At 38.3% G+C, this 21,761-nt stretch overlaps 1 protein-coding gene and 1 non-coding gene across 2 annotated transcripts in view; one reads left to right on the forward strand and one right to left on the reverse strand.

Annotated features, from left to right (window-relative positions):
- PLCH1 (phospholipase C eta 1) overlaps positions 1–21,761 on the reverse strand; it is a 252,287-nt gene that overhangs the window by 74,410 nt on the left and 156,116 nt on the right. Inside the window, exons 10-13 of the mRNA XM_086391373.1 lie at positions 20,092–20,262; positions 8,531–8,624; positions 6,360–6,563; positions 328–448 (exon numbers count right to left, since the gene is read on the reverse strand). Coding sequence (XP_086247499.1) covers positions 328–448; positions 6,360–6,563; positions 8,531–8,624; positions 20,092–20,262 — 590 coding nt within the window. The remainder of the gene's footprint in view (positions 1–327; positions 449–6,359; positions 6,564–8,530; positions 8,625–20,091; positions 20,263–21,761) is intronic.
- Positions 6,002–6,074, forward strand: TRNAG-GCC (transfer RNA glycine (anticodon GCC)). The gene has a single exon. It is a non-coding gene; the product is annotated as a tRNA-Gly (tRNA).

The following is a 21,761-nucleotide window of genomic DNA, read 5'->3' on the forward strand; positions in this document are numbered from 1 at the left end:
ATTTATTGTGTACAGTAATCTGCATTTCTAAACTTTATGGACACTGTAAACCCTGGGTTTAGAAATTTTGAGGTCACTCTTTGGAAGAATAGGCTTCAAGGAGGCAGCATTTGAGAGAGAATGGGGTAAGGAATGAAGAGAGCACAAGAAAGCATGGTTGTGGGGCCCATGCTATTTGTTCAGTGTTTTGTTGGGAAGGAGGGAGAGAACTGCGGCAGGAGAAAGGGAGATGTGGCCTCCAAGGAAGCATGTGGTTTGGTGGCCAAGTTACAGCAGTCAGCGTCCCGTGTGCCAGCTGAGCCTGATTCCCCGCTGTGCTTGACTTACTCGTTCTTCACAAAGGCATGCTTGTTGATGGTCTCCACAACATCTCTGAAGAGGATCTTTGAAGTGAGCGTGTAACCGTGGTGCACCACTGGCTCTCCGTCCGGGCCATCCCAACAGTCAACTGCCAGAAAAAGAACATCACATCAACAACTCAAAATTTCTGGTATTTCCCAATATTTCTGGAAATACCAGACACGTATTAAGTTTGTTGTTTGAGATTATACACTAGGATGATCATGACAAAGATGTCAGACCACAATGAGTGTTCTGGCATATTTATCAGGATAAGGAATTAAAGATTATAAATGAGTTACTGTGAATGCTTATAGTTAACAAGGAGGTCATACAATCAGCTTAGCATTTACCAAGAACTCTCATTAGAATTGATCTAAATCCAAGAGACTCAGAGAATGGACTTATGGTTGCCGGGGTAGCGGGGAGGAGGATGGGGAGAAGGGATGGTTAGGGAGTTTGGGATGGACATATACACACTGCTATATTTAAAATGGATAACCCATAAGGACCTACTGTATAGCACAGGGCACTCTGGTCAACATTATGCGGCAGACTGGTTGGGAGCGGAGTTTAGGGAAGAATGGATATATGGGTATGTATAGCTGGACCCCTTCGCTGTTAACCTGAAACTATCATAACATTGTTAATCAGCTATATTCTCGTACAAAATAAGTTTTTAAAAAAAAAAGAAATTGATCTAAATCCAACTGAGTATGCTTGAGGATAGTGATATTTCTTATCAGATTATTTCTCTAATTTTACTTCTTTCACTTTACTGTTCTTTTATGAAGTCTCAATGACCCTCTCAAATCAAAACCAGTCCTTTTCATTATTGTTCACTTAAACTCATTATGTTTTCATTAGATTTATTTCCATTTTATTAATTCTACAGTAGTTGTAAAACAGCATTGACTTCTGAAGTTCAAATCTTTAGGCCCTGCTAAGAGTTATGTGAACATGGACAAATGATTTAATAATTTAAAGTATTGTTTCCCCATCCATAAAAGGAAAACTAAGAACAAGGCTTGAATTGTAAGTCTGAGTGATTCATAAATAAGTACCTGTGAAGATGATTATAATCCTGCATGGCACATAGTAATCATTATTGTTATTGATACTATTGATACTGTTATGTATATGGACAAACTCACTGGCCCCCCGCTGAAGAAACACAAAAGCTTCCTCACCATCCTCCCTGACTCAGAGTTTGTCTTCCCTTGTTTTACACTCCACTACCAGACTAATTTCTCCAAACACTGCTTTCTCCATGTCACTACTTTGCTTTGAAGCATATTCAGTGCATAACATAGCATCCAGTACATATTATGTACTCAGTAGATATATGTTAAATTTATAAATAAAGTCTATGGAAGCTGCTGCCTGCTTAACTCCAAGGTCCCTCCCTATCTCTGGTGCTAGAGACTTGCCATTCAGCTAAGGTTGTCTTCTCTCTGGCCCTGGTTCAGAGCTGGACTACAATTCTCAGCTTCCCTTGCAGTAGGACACGCTGCTGAAATGTGGGTAGAAGTGATGCACCACCTCCACGTCTGGCCTATGAAAGCCTGCCTTACACAGTCATTCATGCTCCCTCTTCTGCTGTGATTTGGAAGTTGTGCTGAAGAGGGCACAGATGCTGAGGGAAAGAGCCTGCATCCCTAAATCACTGCCAGAAAGACTCCCCCATTAGGAACAGCTATTTTGGACTTCACATAAAAAATAAACTTCACTTGTTTTAAGGCACTAGGATTGAAAAACTAGTTAATTAGTATCCTAGCTTCTGTTTAACAAGTCAAACATTTTTTTCTCCTAACAACAAAACTACCAGACTTCTTCCAGTTACGCAAGCTTCCTCACATACAATCCTACTTCCATGTCTTTGCTTCTTTCATTTAAGGTCAACTGACATGTCCTCCTTCACTTTGTTCATTTCAGTCCCAATCAAGGGTCAAATCCTTAATTAAGAATTTGGATCCTAAACAAGGATCCCCCACAGATAACCTTGCCAGCTCTCGTGATGTTGCCCTTCCTTATGATAGGGAGTCACAAATTCAAATACCAACAAGAACCTGAAAGCAAAAGCATTAGTCACTCAGTTATGTCCAACTCTTTGCCACCCCATGGTCTGTGGCCCTCCAGGCTCCTCTGTTCATGGGATTTCCCAGGTAAGAATATTGGAGTGGGTTGCCATTTCCTTCTCAGGGGATCTTCCCAACCCAGGGATCGATCCTACGTCTCCTGTGTGGGCAGGTAGATTCTTTACCACTAAGCCACCAGGGTTGTCTTTGGGCCTGAATGAAGTCAAATATAAGAAGGTATCTTCTCAGAAGAGAAGCTCCATCCATCTTTTGACATGTATTTTATATTCTTTGTTTGAATACAGACATGAAAAAAATAAACAGATGTTTCAAAAGTATGTAACTTAACAATATACCCCAATTTATATCCCATCTTAGAAGAAAAAGGGCATAACAGGGCTCCTTATAAATGAGTTACTTTCTTTTGAAAAAGAATGCAAAGTAGTAGGCAATGCCACACTAACTTGATTATCATATACCCAAAAAAATATCTCTTCATGAGTAACCACATTAGTCATGTGGTATTCTTTTGCTAACACATGAAAGAAGGTGTTCTTTTGCTAACATTTATAATAAGAAGAATGTGCATAGTTGAGGATGGTCTCCTAATATTCACTTTTTATGTCTATTTTATCACTTGTCTGTTAAATGAGGAAAACAACACTCCCAAATGGTGCTGGCATGTGAATGACTAGCATCGATCAGTTTAGTTCAGTTCGGTTCAGTCACTCAGTTGTGTCCGACTCTTTGCGACCCCATGAATTACAGCACACCAGGCCTCCCTATCCATCACCAACACCCGGAGTTCACCCAAATTCATGTGCATCAAGTCGGTGATGCCATTCAGCCATTTCATCCTCCGTCGTCCCCTTCTCCTCCTGCCCCCAGTCCCTTCCGGCATCAGGGTCTTTTCCAATGAGCCAGCTCTTCGCATGAGGTGGCCAAAGTATTGGAGTTTCAGCCTCAGCATCAGTAGCTGAGTTCAAATGGCCATGAAGACCTCTTGTAAGAGCTAGTGCTGTGACAAGAACATTGGCAAAGTAGAAATCCTCTAACCAATTTCCTAGCCACGAAATAGCCAAGTCCATTTTTTTCAATCAGACCACACAATAGAGGCCCCTGAAAGCACCCTGACAAAGAGTTGGTCAGATCTGAGGACCAGCTGAGAGGTTAACATGACAGCTTTTCACAGTGGAACTTAGAAATGTTCCACCCTGATAGCGCTCCCAGAGATAACAGGGAAAGCTGTAAACCGATTATAATGGCAATGCAACACCAGTTCCATAATGAGAGTGAAAATCCCCTGGACAGAACATCCATATTTATTAAGCAACTAGGGCTGAAAATTAAGGGAAATGAAAGGCCATGTAAAAAAGAAAAAAAAAATGTTGTCTATGTGATTTGTTGACAAACCCACTTCATCAAAAACAAGACTGATTAGTGTTCCTCAAGTCACGATATACACCCTGACCAAGGATATTGCTGCAACTGAACTAATAGAGATGGAAAACACAATATTAACCACACAGATGCTTGAAAGTGGAGAGATTCTTCAGGTCACAGTACCATGAAGAAACTGTCCAGAAGCATTACTCTCCTTCTCTAAGTACTATACTTGCCAAGAGCTGCTTCAGAAAATTATCTGTGGGCCTGCAGTTTTTAATCCACCACCTGCTACATTCTATAAATCAAGTTCCTTAAATCCTAGCCACAGCTGCTTAACAATAAAAACAACTTCATCCGGAACCAAGGTAGATAAAGCACTGCTGGGTGTCTATAGATTGGTGCCTCCGGACCCAAGATTGAAGTGTAAGCTAAGATCTTCATATTACAGGGCTGACAAATTGTCAAGAGAGCATGAAAGATCAGGTTATCAAGTTCTAAAGTCTTTAGAAACATGTAGATATTTAGATGCCAAGGAAATGCCTCCTATTAAAGCCAACCTCCCCTCTGTGCTTTGCATTATGTTTTCTGGCCTTCCTTATGTGACCAGATGGCCTGCATTTGACCTCACCTTGGGCTGGTCATGTCATTCAATGCTTGTTCCTCCAAAGACCACACAGGCTTCCTGGAGAAGCAAAGTGGTGCAGTCAGACAGCTTGAGTTGAAATACCAGCTTCCAACCTTTCCAGCTATGGCACCTTGAGTCATCAACCCTACCCCTCTTCTTAAGGAGATCACTCCATCTTCCTTAGTGCTGTAAGAACTAAATGAGAATGTATGGAAAGCAATTAACCAGAATCTAGCCCACAAAAGGGGATGAAATCATGGTGAATTCCCTGTTCCTTCCCAGTACATTAAAAGCCAAGGTGACCACCATAGTTTCAAACAGGAAGCTGAGTACGTACAAAGCTGACCAAGTCTCCCAGATAAATACACTTCTTCTTCTCAATAAAACCTTCCAGAAACTGACTTTCACCGTCCAGTCGTAGACTATTGCAACAGTGAAAACTTCACACCAAACCACAGAGGAGGAATTTGTTGATGCAGGTTTGGGGAGGGAGATATTTGAGAGACTGCAGTCCCCTAAGTGGGACTTGTACATTTTCACCTACACTTACACATGAAGGTCTCTGTAAGTGATCTCGTACACTACCACATAGAAAACTCAGAATTGTGGAATCTTTATCTTGTCTGGATCCTTCTATTGTTATTTAACTGACTGATAGGAATGTCTACATAAACGTTACAGACTTACTATAAACCCAACCCAGGGACAGCTGAACTCATCCACGCTCTTCCTTTCGGGCCCCAGAGGAGATGATGGCTCCATCACTCCTTCCAGCTCTCCCCTGCTTGCCTTACTTCCTTCACTTTTCTTGCTAGGTCCTGCAAGTTTACTTCTTTAATATCCATATAAACCTCGTTCTCACTTAGTCTAAGCTTTCATAATCTAATCTTCTATAATCCTTCCTTTGAATCATTTCAGTAGCTTTCCCACCATTCTCCTTGCCCCAGTTTCACCTCTCTTACCCCTCTACAAACATATATCATTAAAAAAAAATTTTCTTCCTACACTGCTGCCCAAGCAATCTTTCTAAACTGCAAGTGTGACCATATCACTGTAGGTATTAAAACAATTCACTGGATGCTTATTACCAAAAGCTAAACCTGAAGCTCCTTATCACAGCACTCAAAACTCTTTCTCGCAGACCCATCTATTTTCCCTGACTGACTTATCTCATTTTACCACACCCCTTCACTCTCTGTACCCCCTTTCTACCACATATGCATCAACTGGTCGAATTCTCACACCGTATTATTGTTTTTAGTGTCCACTTCTTCTATTAGACTGTGAGCTACTTAAAGACAGAAACTATGTCTCACATCTGTGTCCTCACCCCCAAGAACCTCCTAGAAATTTAATAAGTGTTGGCTGATTGACACATCATTAAGTATCTTAAAAATAAACAGTTATTCTAAACTGTTTTTACCATCATTTAATCAAAAAACTTCCATGTTCATCACAATTTTTCAGCACCTGAAGGTGTGCCTCCCAACTGCTAGTACATATCTCTCTCCCTGCTTGATCTGTAAGGGGGAGACAGGATTATGAATTAAGAATAACTTTACAGACGGGTTTTTCCCTGGTGGTCCAGTGGCTAAGACTCTGGACTGCCAATGCAGAAGGCCTGGGTTCAATCCCCAGTCAAGGAACTAGATTCTGCACACCACAACTGAAAAAGGACCCTGCATACTATAACTGGAAGATCCCACATGTCCAAATAAATAAATGTTTTTTAAAAAGAAAGATCACAGGCAATGACCAGGTCCTGCTCACTCTTTAAAAAAAAAGAAAGAAGAAGAATCACTTTATAATAAGTGGAAACATGGTTTTGATTAGTATGAGTACATTTTTTAGGTCTCCATTATTTCCACTAGACTTTATTAACTAAAGGACATATTCATTGACACACACTGGCGCTCAGACAAGGCACGCACCTTCCACACAGCGACAGCCCTCCTGCAGCACCCGCGCATACATGTCCACTTTGGACTGAGACAGGAGCTGGTCCCCAGTCAGGTATGTGTTGTGGGAGGAAGCAATGTAGTAGTTGCACAGGGGCTGATCCATGTCCTGGTACACTTCATGATGCAGGGGGTTAAAGATGTCACAAGCAGGACTACGCATGAAGTTCGTGAAGCCTTTGGAAAAGAAAGGGAAGTGTTATAGCTTCGAAGCCAAGGACTTCCCTGCCGGTCCAGTGGTTAAGACTGCCTTCCAGGGCAGAAGGTGTGGGTTCAATCCCTGGTTGGGGAATTAAGATCCCACTGGCCTTAAGGCCAAAAAACCAAAATATAAAACAGAAACAGTACTGTAACAAATTCAACAGAGGATTAAAAAAATGGTCCACATCAAAAAAAAAACAAAAATCTTCAAAATAAATTAGTAAATAAAGCCTATATACTTACCCGACTCCAAGAAGTACAAAAGAGATCAAAGTTTGTCCAGAGTGCTTATCTTATTTACCTTCAGGACAACCTTTGCAGGGAATACTGAGGCAATAGGGGGATTGCCCAGGTCAAATAGTGTCAAAAACTGCAGTGTGACTTTGGGGAGTAGCAGTTTAAATGTAACCTAAAGAAAAACAGACTTTTTAAGAATTTTGATTGGGGGAGTGAGAGGCTTATTGCATCGCTATTCAGTAACTTCTGAGCTCCAGCTGTGAGTATGCAGTGTGACCTACCAGGTGGCTGATGCAGTGTTAAAGCCGTATTTATCCAAAGTGATATACTGATCAACAGCAATCTGATAGGTTGTTAAGCTGATTTGAAAAACAGTATTGTCTGTGTCATAGTGGAGGTAAAGGTCAGGAATTAGGCATAGCCTAAAATCAGGGTATGATTATTTGACTATGAAGCTGGTTTGGGAAGATGCTGCTAATGGCTAGCACATTTGATAAAAGTGATAAAGTGCTGTAAGATTATGCAGAAAACCCTATCAGTTTTTCTAAGTTTTTCAAAAACATAAGTTTCTGGGTAGGAGAGGCATTCATTAATACAACAAATATGTAAATGTCCTAAAAGTACTTAAATGATCACTAGGGTAAACCATTTCAGCTCTTCAAAAATCCTGTGGTAAAACCACCAGTAGATATCCTGGGAAACTGGAGAATTTCTTTATGTTCATCTTCATGGTTATGGCCATAACTTAGAAAGCATGTTTAATTCCATCTCTTAAGGCCCTACACCAAGGAAGTAATTCATTTATTGGTAAAGAAAGGTCCAAATTAGTTTATCTTCTTTCATTGTTTTTAAAATAGCTTTTAAACATATAAACATTAAATCATTTCTCTTCATTTTAATTAGCCTCTGTCCCCGGAAGTAAACCTACAGTGTCAAAACCCCCTTGTCTACACTGAGCCTGTTTGGGGAATAGGAGGCCAACAATCAAAACTGGTGAGATAAACCATGGCTTCGGATGCTCTTGTGGGCAGTGGGGGGGTGCCCGTGGTTTTTTTTAATTAAGATTATGTGTTCTGCCTAGGACCTGTTCTCTTTTGGGTAGCAGGCTACAGTTCATTTCCCTATATATTTTAAATATATGGAACTTACAAATACATGCAGCTATATAACATACCATTTCATTCATATGCAAAAACCTAGGAGCTAGATTCTGAGTATAGAACCATGAGCAAATTACTTAATTTCTTTAAGCCTCACTTTCTTCAACTATAAAATGAGATAGTCATTAACAAAATTTTCAGTTCCTACAACCTCTCTACCACTACCAACTAAGTAAAACAAATGAGTTGCCAACATTTTAAAAGAAACATGTTTATTTAAGACCAAATTCTCCTTCCTTAGGTTGAGACTGTTTCTAAAAATTAGGCACTTAAGAAAAGTCAAAATATTTCTTGGCATATATTATACATAGTGGTATCAAGCTGACTTGCTCAGAGGGGAAAATGATATTGTCATTGCAAAAGTAAGAGAAACACCAAAATCATGACATCTGATTTGTAGGAAATTATGTGTGTGTTGTGGATTTTGTTTGAATCATCTGTAATTCCAAGGATATCTCCCGATTTCTTTTCCTAAAAATTTTGCTAGAAGGTAACTTAACAATACTGAATGGAGAAATGAGAAATTAAGAATATTAATCATTTTACCTTCTATGCCAAGGACATTTTTCACCTTATTTTCTTCAGAAACTTCAAATTTCCTTATGATGTCAATACAATAGTCTGTTGTCACATTTGTCATCTAAACAAAACAGAACAATAGTAGAATACTTGCAATTTCATGAGATATTTTCCTCCATGCTAAAAAGGCATGTTGATTTTTTAAGCGTTCTTGATACAATGCAAAATGGTGAAATGAGCAGTGTTTGACGTTACTTGTGTCATAACTACTTAATCTTTGGAAAATGATTATGAACTCAGTATTCCTCTGCATCTTTCAGATTTAATCAGTGAAAATAGTCATTCAACTGTTGATCTCCATGAAGCAATAAGATTAATAAAACCAAGTCAATAATCAGTGCAAATGCATGACTGAAAATCCACTCACTATAAGTCTGCTGCTGCTAAGTCGCTTCAGTCGTGTCCGACTCTGTGCGACCCCAGAGATGACAGCCCACCAGGCTCCCCCGTCCCTGGGATTCTCCAGGCAAGAACACTGGAGTGGGTTGCCATTTCCTACTCCAATGCATGAAAGTGAAAAGTGAAAGTGAAGTCGCTCAGTCGTGTCTGACTCTTAGCGACCCCATGAACTGCAGCCCACCAGGCTCCTCCGTCCATGGGATTTTCCAGGCAAGAGTACTGGAGTGGGGTGCCATTGCCTTCTCCCACTATAAGCCAGTAGCTAGCAAAAGTAATGCCTTCCATACAAACACTGAAGTTGGCTAATCATAAATTGTATGTAAAAAGAAAATGACTCCCTACCAAAGCATAATGTTCTAGGTAAATCTACCTGTGTGTATATATCTACAGATCCTTCCACCAATTCATGGGAGCAATCTGCCATAGTGATTCAAGAACATAAAGGTTAGCAAAAGAAAATAAAAAGGTAGGTGAGAACTCTGGAATGAGAGTGCTTATATTCAAATCAACTGTCTCATATTAACATATAGCGTGTGCTCTTAATATTCAAATAAACTGCCTTACTTAAGAACACATGTAACAGTGTGTTCTTACATAAGTCACTCACATTCTCTGTGGCTACCTTATAAGGTAGCTGTGAGGATTAAATAGATTAATAATTCTAAGAAAAATGTATGGTACCCAAAAAAGCTGTATATGCTAACAGTACTGAGTTAGTCTGAAGTTTGCTCCCTGATAGCTCAGTTGGTAAAGAATCCACCTGCAGGAGACCTCGGTTTGATTCCTGGGTCGGGAAGGTCCCCTTGAGAAGGGAAAAGCTACCCACTCAGTATTTTGATCTGGAGAATTCCATGGACTGTATAGTCCATGGGGTTGCAAAGAGTCAGATAGGACTGAGCCACCTTCACTTTGCTGCAAGTAAATTACATGCTTAGTGTGTTACTAGGAAAAGCAAACTCTGAGAATAATCTCTTTAGTATTAACAAAGGATGTGATATTTTGATCAAAAATTCATTCAGTCCCACAGTTGAACAACAATATTTAAATATACTAACGAATAACAATAGAAGATAAATTGGGAGCCAGTATTTTATATTTCTATGATATTTTCAAAAATTTCATTACCTCTTAGGTGCAATACTTATGTTCTAGTGAACTCTAAATTCAAACCATCTATTTAATATCACTTAAATTTTTGCAGGGAAAGAAAAAGCTCTACAGTGCAACCATTTTTGCATGTTTGAAGGAGCACAGAATGCTTTGTTCCCCTAAGGCTAGCTGCATTCTTTGCATAAATTTTACAGTCTTTACTGCATGCAGAGGCCTCCTTAGCAGACATCACCCCAAAATACATAAATACATGATATCATGCTACCTGTGAGTAACTTGATTGAGCCAGTGTGGCTTTTGATTAACTCATTGATTCATCTGTTATAAGCTAGAGACTTATCACATGCAGTTTAAAAGATAATTTCTCACAAAACAGAAAGAAATTGATAAAAAAAAATTGTATGTTCCATTGGAAGACTGAGCTTACATTGCAATTATTTGGTTTATGAGGCCATTTGTTCAGAGACATCAGGGCCTTGCACTAGCCTCAGTCTACCAGGAGCCTGTGAGATCTAAAAACAAAATTCAAACAAACAACAAGAAAAAAAATCCTGGCATCCTAGGATGGAGTTAATTGCCCATGAGAACATGTTACCAGCTCAAAACACAAAGAATGTGCTAACAAAAATCATATTTGAAAAGTATCATTAAATTAGTGAAAATATCAGTAGGCATTCTAGAAAGCCCACAATTTTCTGAGCACCATATAAAAATTAATGAGAGCTAACCGAAAATACAAGTATTAAGGATTAACTCATTGAAATACAGTAAAACCTCATAACAATGAGAATGGAAATGTAAGCAAACCAGTTCCCATCCTTCCTCCAGCCTTCCTTTCATTTAATTAACCTCCCAAGAGCAAAATCCTGCACTTGGAAAGTTTTCCAGACCTCACTTGGAAAGTTATATTGGGATTTTACTTTATGAATGAAGGTTCAATGTACGTTAATACTCTTTAGTGTCCTTCCCCCATTGTTTTGTGTTCTATTTGACATGACTGATAAGACAGAATAGGAACATTTTCTCCCTCTTTCCCACGGAGTTCACTTGAAAGTCTTGTTTGCTATCAATATCTGAGCTCCTCACTGTCTTTTAACACTGACGATTGTTTATTCTATATAAGGCAAATGGTGTGAAAAAGAACTTGAGGAAAACTTGATAACACATTCATAATGTAATCAATGCTGTGCAGTTTATTAAAAGTCCTTACATCCATAATCTTTATAGTTCTTATAAACTTAGTATTTTTATCTTCATCTTGTAAGTAGGAAAATGGACACAAAGAATGGTTACCTATCACAATCAATCATACAGTCATTAAAAGGCAGAACAAAGGTTCAAATTTCAACTTTCTGAATTCAAGTCCAAAGCTTTTTTTCTTATGTTATATCTATTGTCTGGGAGTTTTTCTTTATTTCTACTGAGAAATTGAAATACTTTCCAAAGTGAGTTTTTTTTTTAGTATAGCTGAAATTCCCGCATTTTAACTTAACTTTTGAAATTTTTGTAACTTTCAAATCCATTCATTTGACTTCTTTGATAATTCCAGATTGGAATGATTCCCCAAACACAAAATCATAACATAATTTTCAAAGAATTTCAACATGGCTAAACTCTCTTCCCTTTATTTTTACCAAAGTAACATATTCATAGTTTCTCCATCCATCCTCCTGTGCTTCTGCTCGTATAGAATTTTTTTCTGATTTAATTGCTGAAATTCCCACTCATCTGTTTAATTTACAATGTTCCTATCACAAATTTTTCCCAGTGACTCTAATGGTATCTCGGTATTATTTTCCACATCAAGGCAACAGGTAATCCATGAATTTCATTTTCTTCTCTATAAAGGTCCTCCTTCTTCCAGGCTGGTTGTGTTCTAGAACTTCACTCAGCTTTTTGTCCTAACTTCATTGTGTCATTCTTATTGAAGAGCACTTGAAAAGTAAATTATTTCTTGTACATATTTTTCTGTGTTATCTGTTTTTTTATTCTGTGTACACATTTGGTTGACAAATTAACCAGGCAGAAAATCCTAGGTCAGAAATCATTGCTTAATGTTTTTTTTTTTTTTGGCTTGCAGAATTGCTGTTGAGAAGTCTGAAGCCATTCTGATTCCAATTCTTTCCACAGGACCTATTTTTGTTTGTTAATTTGGTAAGGGATTTTTCCCCCTTTTATGCAAGCTTTTAGGGGTTCATTTTAACCTTGCTGCTGCTGCTAAGTCACTTCAGTTGTGTCCGCCTCTGTGCAACCCCAGAGATGGCAGCCCACCAGAGTCTCCCGTCCCTGGGATTCCCCAGGCAAGAACACTGGAGTGGGTTGCCATTTCCTTCTCCAGTGCATGAAAGTGAAAAGCGCAAGTGGAGTCGCTCAGTTGTGTCCGACTCTTAGAGACCCCATGGACTGCAGCCTACCAGGCTCCTCCATCCATGGGACTTTCCAGGCAAGAGTACTGGAGTGGGGCGCCATCGCATTTTAACCTTAGCATTGCACAATTTCATTGTGATTTGTTTCTACGTGGATCTTTCTATATTCACTGTGCTTGGCACTCAGTGGATGCCAACAGTTTAGACACCCCTACCTTTTGGTGCTAATAATCTTTTGTTACTTGTTTGATAAATATTCTCCCTTCTATCACATCTTTTTCTGTAACTCCTATCATTCAGATAGCTGATCTTCAGGATTAATCAAATAATTTTCTTCTCATTTATCTGTTTCTTTGCTGTTTGTTCTCCTTTTTGGGGAAATTTTCTCAACTTTATCTAAGATAACTAACAAATGTACCTCCCTGCTCTTCTCTTCCTCTGAGTCTTCTTTTCTCATAGCACCTTGCTCTTTCTTCATGGCTGCAACTTTTTTAATTACTCTGATGTATTAATGTCAGTTTCTAAAGTTTCCTTCCCCTGCATTGTCTCTTTCCTCTAAGTTTCTTGAGTTACTTGTTTGCCTTTGTCTCTTTCTTTATAGCAGAGGATTTCCTCAAACGTGTGGTAAGCCCTGGTTATTTAAAGCTCATTTTTTAAGTCAACTATTTAAAAACCTATTTAAAACTAAGGCAAGGAAAAATTGGTTGAAAGCTCTGTGTTCTGGAGCAGAGCTTAGTGACTCATAAACTTCACTGTAGAGTTCTCCAGTGGGACTCTTAGGAAATTTCTGATGTAAATATCTTTAGAGGGGTTTTCCCCCTTGAGTTTATTTCCTAGAGCTGGAGACACAGCGGGAGAATCCATTCCATTTCTCTCCCCTTGCTTCTTGTGCTGCTGGCAAACCCTGGCTTGAGGCTTCATAACTACAGTCTCTGCTTCCATCTTCACACATCCACCTTCTTCTTTCCATGTGTCTGTGTCTTCTTTTCTGTTGCTTATAAGGACACTCATCACTGGATTTAGAGTACACACAAAATTTAGGATAATTTCATCTCAACACCCTTTAGTACATCTGCAAAGACCCTACTTTCAAATAAGGTCACATTTACAGATACAGGGAGTTAGGACTTGGACGTATCTTTTCAAGCTACTATTTAACCTACCAAAGTTAGTAATATTCCTCTAAGGAAATTTTTCCAGTGTCCTACTTGGAAGAGTAGGGGCTATGGTTCTCACATTTCAGCTCATAAATATTCACTTAATCTTTGTACTTTATCCATTTCCAAAACTTAAGAGACTTAAAACAACCACCACTAACTTGTTCACAACTATGTAGGATGGTAAGTGGGACTGGGTCCAGCAACACAATTATTCTGTTTTCACCTGGGGGTTTCTAGGTAAAAGTAGGCAGCTAGTCACAAGACTACAGTCATATAGTCCAAAATGGCTTCACCAACATGACTGTGGTTGCTGTTGGCTGAGCCTCTTTATGTGGTCTCTCCTCCTCAGAGAAAGTACCCAGCTTCCCCACATGATAGTCTCACAGCTGCAACAGGACACGAAGGGAACTGCCAAGACTCTGAAACCTACATTCCTTGTACATCAATTCTGCCACAATCCACTAGTCAATCCAAGTCACAAAGTCAGGCCAGGTTCAAGGGGCAGAAAAATAGACTCCACTTCTTGACAGGAGGAGAAGCAAAGTCATGTCATAAAGCAACATACATACAGGGACATGGGAACTACTGTTATTGTTGTGAAGTTGCTCAGTCATGTCTGACTCTTTGCAACCCCACAGACTGTAGCCTGCCAGGCTCCTCCATCTATGGGATTTCTCAGGCAAGAATACTGGAGTGGGTTGCCATTTCCTTCTCCAGAGGATCTTCCCGACCCAGGGATCGAACCTGGGTCTCCCGCTTTGTAGGCAGATGCTTTTACCATCTGAGCCACCAGGGAAGTCGGGAACTACTGTAGCCATCTTTAAAAACCGCCTGACACATCTCCTATGTTTCAGGGCCCTCGCTCAGGTGTGCCTGGCATGACTTAGTCCAGAGTCTTCTGGTCCACCCTTCTCCAGTTTTTATTTTCAGTTTCATGCCAGGGTGTAGAAGGGACAGCTGCCCTGCTACCACAGGGAGGGGAGAGGATCTGGAGGCCTAGCAGCATCTGGATCAGACTTCCAACCAATGCTTGTGCTTTCAACCCATGCTCCTCTCCTGTTTTCAGAGTATTGTGTGAATTTCATTCTTGAGCTTTCTTGGGTTCTTCCAGGCAAATGAACATGTTTTTTGGTTTCTTGCTCAGTGGGCTTGGGTTTCAGTGCTCTGGGGTCTCCTTTAGATCAGACAAGTTTCAAGATATTGCTGTTTCTATATCCTCTCCTATTCTCTTTGTCCTTGTGGTTTTACAGGGAGCAGGGGTCTTTTTACTATATTTTTTGGCAATTTCAGGAGGGAGCAGAGAAACATCTCTAGATGAACGGTCGTTCAGTTTCCAACTGAAAAAAACAACTGCGGTAACTGTTTATCTCCCCAAAATGGCTACTCTAACTCATCCTAAAATTAAGGTACAAATTTCAAAGCATTTAAACACAAAGCTATTTCATAGAAAATGTCTTTTGGGAACTGTATTCAAGAGAAAAAATATTACAAGACACAATTACTCTGAACAGTCTCTCAACTGCTTTAATTGTGAATGATTAAGAAAAATGAAATAGATTTGGGAAAGGCTCTTAATGGAATGCTTTTTATGATGAAGAGAATGCTTTAAAAATAAAAGATAAAGGAATACTAACACCAGAAAGGGATAGTTCTATCAGAGAAGAATTTATAATTATTTCCCACAAGAGATGTGATATTAGAATGACCATGACTCTCACCAAACCAGTCTGGATTCAGTAAAGGGTAATGAAAGGAAAGGGCAAAAATGACACTTATATAATTGAGTCAGAAAAATCAAGGGTATATTTCAACAGAAAAAACAAAAAAAGCAAAATGAGCAACTGTTAGAACCACCACAAAGGGATAATATATAGGTCTGTGTCATATAAAGTTCAACAAGAAGAGGACCTTCTAGCATGGGATCACATAAGTTCTGAAAATTCCCCTGGAATTAACCAACCACATGCATATTTCAGATAAAAAGCCATACATAAATAGAAATCTGCTTTTGACTCATCTATGGCACTGCCTTTGCTCTTGGTTAACAGCTAGAAGCATTTGCAAACTATAAAGATGCTTCAATATTCCTGCCTTCTCTTCCTCACTCTTCAATACATAAGAAACAAAAGGATTAAAAAAAAGGTAGAGGCTCGCTAAGAAAGGCTGTCGAGGAGGGTGGAGGGAATGAAATAAGATTCTTACTCCTAAACCAAAACTCTGAAAAGAATCAAACACAAAATACATTCAGCCCAAGGGAAGGAATGGAGATGCAGATGTGGAGCGTGGACTTGTGGACACAGTGCGGCGGGGAGAGAGTGGGATGAATGAAGAGGGCAGCATCAATTATACACGATCAGGTATAAGATGGATGGCTTGTCCCTTTCTTCTCTGCTAGAACTATCCCTTTCTGGGAGGTTGCTGAGTAGCACAGGGAGAGCCCATTCTGCTGCTCTGTGATGACGTGGAGGGATGGGATGGGGGTAGTGGGGGAGTCTAGGGAGGGAGGGGATGTATTTATAATTGTGGCTGATCTGCACTGTTGTATAGCAGAAACCAACACAACACTGTAGAACTTAAAAAAATATATATGCATATATATATATTTAAATTAAAAAAAAATAGAAAAACTGGAAAAGGGTCTCAACCAACTCTTGTACTCTAGAACCACAGACTAATGGATGTGTGTGATATTGATCTGTGGATGCAAGGAAGTGACGGAAGGGAAAATCCAGCCAACTGGCTTCTTCCCTAACTGGCACTTCTTCATGGATATAAAAGGCAGTGAGAATTTCTCTGAGCATATTGTATTTTAAGGATGAAAGTCCTAATCAAACTGCAATTGGACTTGTCAAAGTCATCAATTCAATTTTCAAAGTGCTTAAGTGAAATAAAAATGTCTGGCCTACAGGCCAATATTTGAATTCCCATAATCCTGGACAGCATATGTGGCCAGCAGTGATATTTCATTTCACAACTGAGTAAATCTGTAAAATTTGAATACACTGGTGTCTACACCAATCTGATGCCATCAGAAATGAATGAATTACTGCCATATGGATCGTCAAATTGCCTCAGATTTTTTACACTGTGAAAATCCCATTTCGAAACTCAAAACCGTACAAAACTCTTGACTAATGACTCTCCTGCTGCACACTTAGATTATGTCCAATTTTTCTCTCTGCTAAAAAATGCTGAAATGCACAACTTGATAACTTTTTTCTATGCACAACTATTTCCTTAGGATGAATTATTAGAAGTAAAATGGATTGGTCAAAGTTTTATATATTATGTAAAAATTGATAAATAATAAAACTACCCTACAAAAAGATTGTATCATTTCCCAACTTCACCAGAAATATACATATACCATGTTTCATACTATATTTTAACCTTTATTAATTTGATGGTTGAAAAATGGTCTCTTTGTTTTACTTCACATTTTTTAATTACTAGTGAAGGATGAACATTTTTAATGTTATTGACATTGTACAATTTTTTATGTTTTGTACATTTTTCTACCGAGTATTCATTTCTCCCCCCAATAGTCTGTACAGCACTTTCTACACTAGGGAAATTCACTATTTCTCTCTTTTGTATATTGTATTTTCCTAGTTTGAACCTGACATTCATTTTATCATGTTTGATATATTGGACCACACATAAAAGTTTCAGAACACTAATATTTTCCTTATGGTTTATGCCTCTTGATACACGATAATTTTTTAAAATTTATTTTGTGTTAAATCCACATGTAGCTTCAAGCTAGTTTAGAAAATTAAACTGGAAATGGGTAATCACCTGCCAGGAGCAGAAGTCACAGAACAGTGGCTTCTATTTTGCCCAACTAAAATTTACTGGTTGAATGTCAATATAACAAAAGGAGGCAAAAAATACGTGCCCCTTAGCAAGTGACATCCACTACTGCTATTCAGCTAGATTGGGTAAATTCCGCTAGCACAAATTAATTTGAAGTCAATATCTTTAAATGTTTTAATTTTTCACACTACTGTGCTTCCAAATATCTCTGTCAAAGGGCTTTCACATTCATCATCGCTATCAATCTTCAATCTGACACTGTGAGATAAGGAAGGTAGGTATTAACTCCCGTTTTTACAGATTAGGAAACCAAGGCTCAGAAACAATATTGATTGGCCTGCGTAAGATCCTCCAACCAGCTTACTGAAACTAATACAACATTGTAAAGTAATTATCCTCGAAGTTTAAAAAAAAAAAACAACTTGCCAGGTGTGAAATACAGACTTTCTAGACTCCTGGTCTAATGGTCTTTCTACTATACTAGGAAGAGTTCTTCTGATGAGAAAGCGAGAGTAGTTATAATTGCAAGAAACAGGGTAATAGAGATTTAGAAAGGCATATTCTCTTGGAGGGGTGGGGATTCTTCTATTACTCCATTCCCATTTTCTACTTGTCTTAGAGCTAACTTTGTTAATGGAGAAGCTCAGCCTTTGCCAAATTATCAAACTAATTTAATAACTGATTGGGATAAAACATTTTGCTAATACTATCTGGCTTACTCCTTAGGAAAGCAACAATGAAATTTATAAATCTGTTATGCCTTAAATGTATGTGATGGTGGTAATGGAACAAAGTAAAATATTACCAGGTCTAGTGTCTTTTTTCTGACATCACCAAATCTCTGATTCTCTGACACCAACTGTGTTCCAATGATGCAATTCAGTTCTGACATTGACCATCTGGAGTTAGCATTAGACTTCACAAGACTCAGGCCCACAGGCTGCCCCTATTTCAGATGCCAGCCACAAATGAGTTGCTTAGACTACCCCAGCTCTACCTGACCTATTAACAGATTTGGGAGTTCTGTCAAGGAATAATCAGAACTGGAAGTGGGTTAAAACTAAAAACAGATTTTAATCAGTTAACTACTACAAAAGGGGAAAAGAGAACTCAGTATAGAACTGATTCAACTTTGAATACAAGTAGGTATTTACAGCCAAAAGAGCAAGGTAGGAATCAATGGAAGAAACACCAGGCAGAAGTGAGGATTTTGGCTAACCCAACCTAATAGGATTCTTCCTGAAACGCAGGCCAAGGTGATCAAATATCACCCAGGGAATAGTGGTAGATGAGGAATTTTATCAGACATCGAAGGTGAGTAGATGTCAAGGATAGAAATTCTGGTTAAACCAACTTAGAATTATTGCTACAACTGGATTCTTAAGGGCAAGGCCAAGGGATGGAACCCAGTAGAAAAAGTGGCTCCAAAGAGCCTGCCTAGAGTTTGTTTAGCTAAGGAGAAAGTCTTTGTCGGTTTCTGTGACTCAGTTTCTAAGATTTATGAGAATGACTTACAGAACTCAGAAAGGTGTTTTAGTTACTGTTACCAGTTTATTATAAAGTATACAACTCAGGAACAGCCATATGGAAGAGATGCATAAGGGCAAGGTGTGAGGGCAGATATTTACCAGTGAAGTACTATTTTGCTAGTTAAGAATTATGTCAAAGGGCAGATGAATGGATAAAGAATTTGTGGTACATATATACAATGGAATATTACTCGGCCATAAAACAGAATAAATTCGACTCAGTTCTAGGTGAATGAATCTAGAACCTATTATTCAGAGTGAAGGGAATCAGAGAAAAACAAATATTGTGTATTAAAGCATATATATCTAGAATCTAGAAAAAATGGTACTGAAGAACCTATTTGCAAGGGCAAGAATAGAGATGGGGACATAAAGAATAGACCTGTGGGCCCAGAGGGGAAAGGAGAGGGGGGGATGAATTAAAAGAGTAGCACTGAAACATGTATGTTACCATATGTAAAACAGTTAGCTAATGGGAAGTTGCTATATAACACAGGGAGCTCAGCTGGTGTTCTGTGACAACCTAGATGGGCTGGGGGTGGGAGGGAGGTTCAAAAGGGAGGAGACATATGTATACTTATTGCTGACTCACACTGTTGTATGGCAGAAACCAAGACAACAATGTAAAGCAATTATCTTCCAACTAAAAAAAAAAGAAAAGAATGATGTCATAGGAGACTTCCCTCGTGGTCCAGTCAGAATCCATGCTCCCAATACAGGGAGCCCAGGTTTGATCCCCAATCAGGGAACTAGATCCCACATGCTGCAACTAAGTCCTAGTACAGCCAAATAAGTAATTTTTAAAAAGAATTATATCATAGTTAATAAATATCTAGCTATATTACTAACATAAAGAAAATATTACTATAGTACCTAAAAGGAAACACACGAGACAGCAGTCACCACTTTGTGGAAAAATATGCATATTTAAGGTTAAAAATTATGTATGTGTTCAATTTACTAATTCAATTTCTCTAAAGCTGCTGGGAACACATTTTTAAAACCTCATAGATAAGATTTTTTTGCAATTGTGATATTTACCCTTCTAACTTAAATTTAAAATATACCTACACCCAGCCCTAAGAGAAACCCATGTATCTTTCACAAGTATTTTTAAGTAAACATTCAGTTCAACAGTCTAATGATACCTTTTGTTCCACCTTCAAAAACTGAGCCAGTTCTTCCACAGTTAGATGATCTTTCTTGTCACTGTAGCTCAAAAGCAACAGATAAAGGTCTCGTCTCAAAGACATCATTTTGTAAAACACACAGAATTCTTCAAAAGTCAGAGTTCCCTGATTCTCATCTGTATCAGCTTCCTGAAAGAGGCATAGAAAAAAATAAAGCAGTAACAGTTTGAAATAGGAAATTCAGCAGTGGGAAATAATATTTACAATAAAAAGCTAATGCCCATTTTGCAAATGGTAAACATGTTCTTTTCAAGAACACATGGATCAATTTAAAACGACTATACATTAGGCCACAATAATGTTTCAAATTATAAAGAATCAACTTTATAAAAACTAATTTCTCTGACCACAGTAAATTTATAAAGCAACAAAGAAAGCTTAAAAAACCTTGTCTGGAAACAACCATTTCTAAATAGGAAATTAAACAGAAGGAAACACATACACCATGTATTAAGACTTGTGTGATGACATTAAGGCAGTAGTTAGAGGGGAACTTGAAGTTTTCAACTTATTAGAAAGCAAGGCAAATTAAAACCAGATGAGCTAACAATTCAACTCCAAAAGCTATTAAAAAGTTAAGCTAAGGAAAATAGAAGGAAATAAATTATAAACAAAAGAAGAAAGCTAAACAATAGAAAACGAGAAGATATAACATCAAAGGTGAGCAATTAAGCCAAAAGCTGGTCTTTTGACAAAACTAATAAAAGAAACCTTGGAGAAGACTAATCATAAGCAAAAGAGAAAATACATTCAATATATGACAAAAATACTAGTCTCTTATCAGCTTCTAAACTGTGATTCAATCAAATGTAACCTTTACCTATAAAAGAATCTCTTAATTCTTATTGCTTATTGCTTATTGCTCTTATAGCCAGCAGCATCATTGGTATCTCCCTGCCTGAAAAATCCATTTGCACTTATCTCTAGTTGAAATTATTTGCTCCTAGTAATTATTGAACAAGGATCTTTTACCACGTACCTGCCGTCTGACTGGCTGAATTTGTCATAAAACCATAAAACTGCTGAGAATATATAATGAGTAACCAATCCATTTATATGTTCTTTATTCTAAGTGAACACAGTTGTAAAACCAAACTAAAACTGACAGGGGATGAATGACATTTTGAAATACATAGATTTTGTGACATATAGTCAGCTGGTATGTGGTTTTAAACATAGCTTTGAAAGTCAAAGTGTGTATAAAAATATATCTTTTTAAACTCTGCTAACTTTGCGTCAACTATGAACAAACACTTAGACCGATATTTACATCACACAGAGTTTCTTTTTGAGGCTGATTGCTGTTTCCTTCTGTCATTTTAAAAGCAGTGATACAGTGATCTACAGAATACCAACAATTTTGGCGTTTAAGGCTCTTGGCTGTAGTCTTTGCATCCTAAGAAAGTATGTCTAATGTTCATATTTCTGCTGTAGCTTTTTTCAAAATATATAACCCTGGGTAGAGAGATGATACATTTTTCAAGATTTCTTTGGAAATACCTAAACCATTAAGAACAGTACCACTCTGAGGTTTTAAGCAACAGCCTCAAAGACTTCAAAAGAAGCTATCCATACCCTAACAGATTACTTTTTAAAAATCAGTTGAATCTTGCACTGCAACAAGAAGA

The sequence above is a fragment of the Bos grunniens genome, chromosome 1 (assembly GCF_055505025.1).
Source record: "Bos grunniens cultivar Pamir isolate PY7600 chromosome 1, Bosgru_T2T1.0, whole genome shotgun sequence".
Taxonomy (NCBI): domain Eukaryota; kingdom Metazoa; phylum Chordata; class Mammalia; order Artiodactyla; family Bovidae; genus Bos; species Bos grunniens.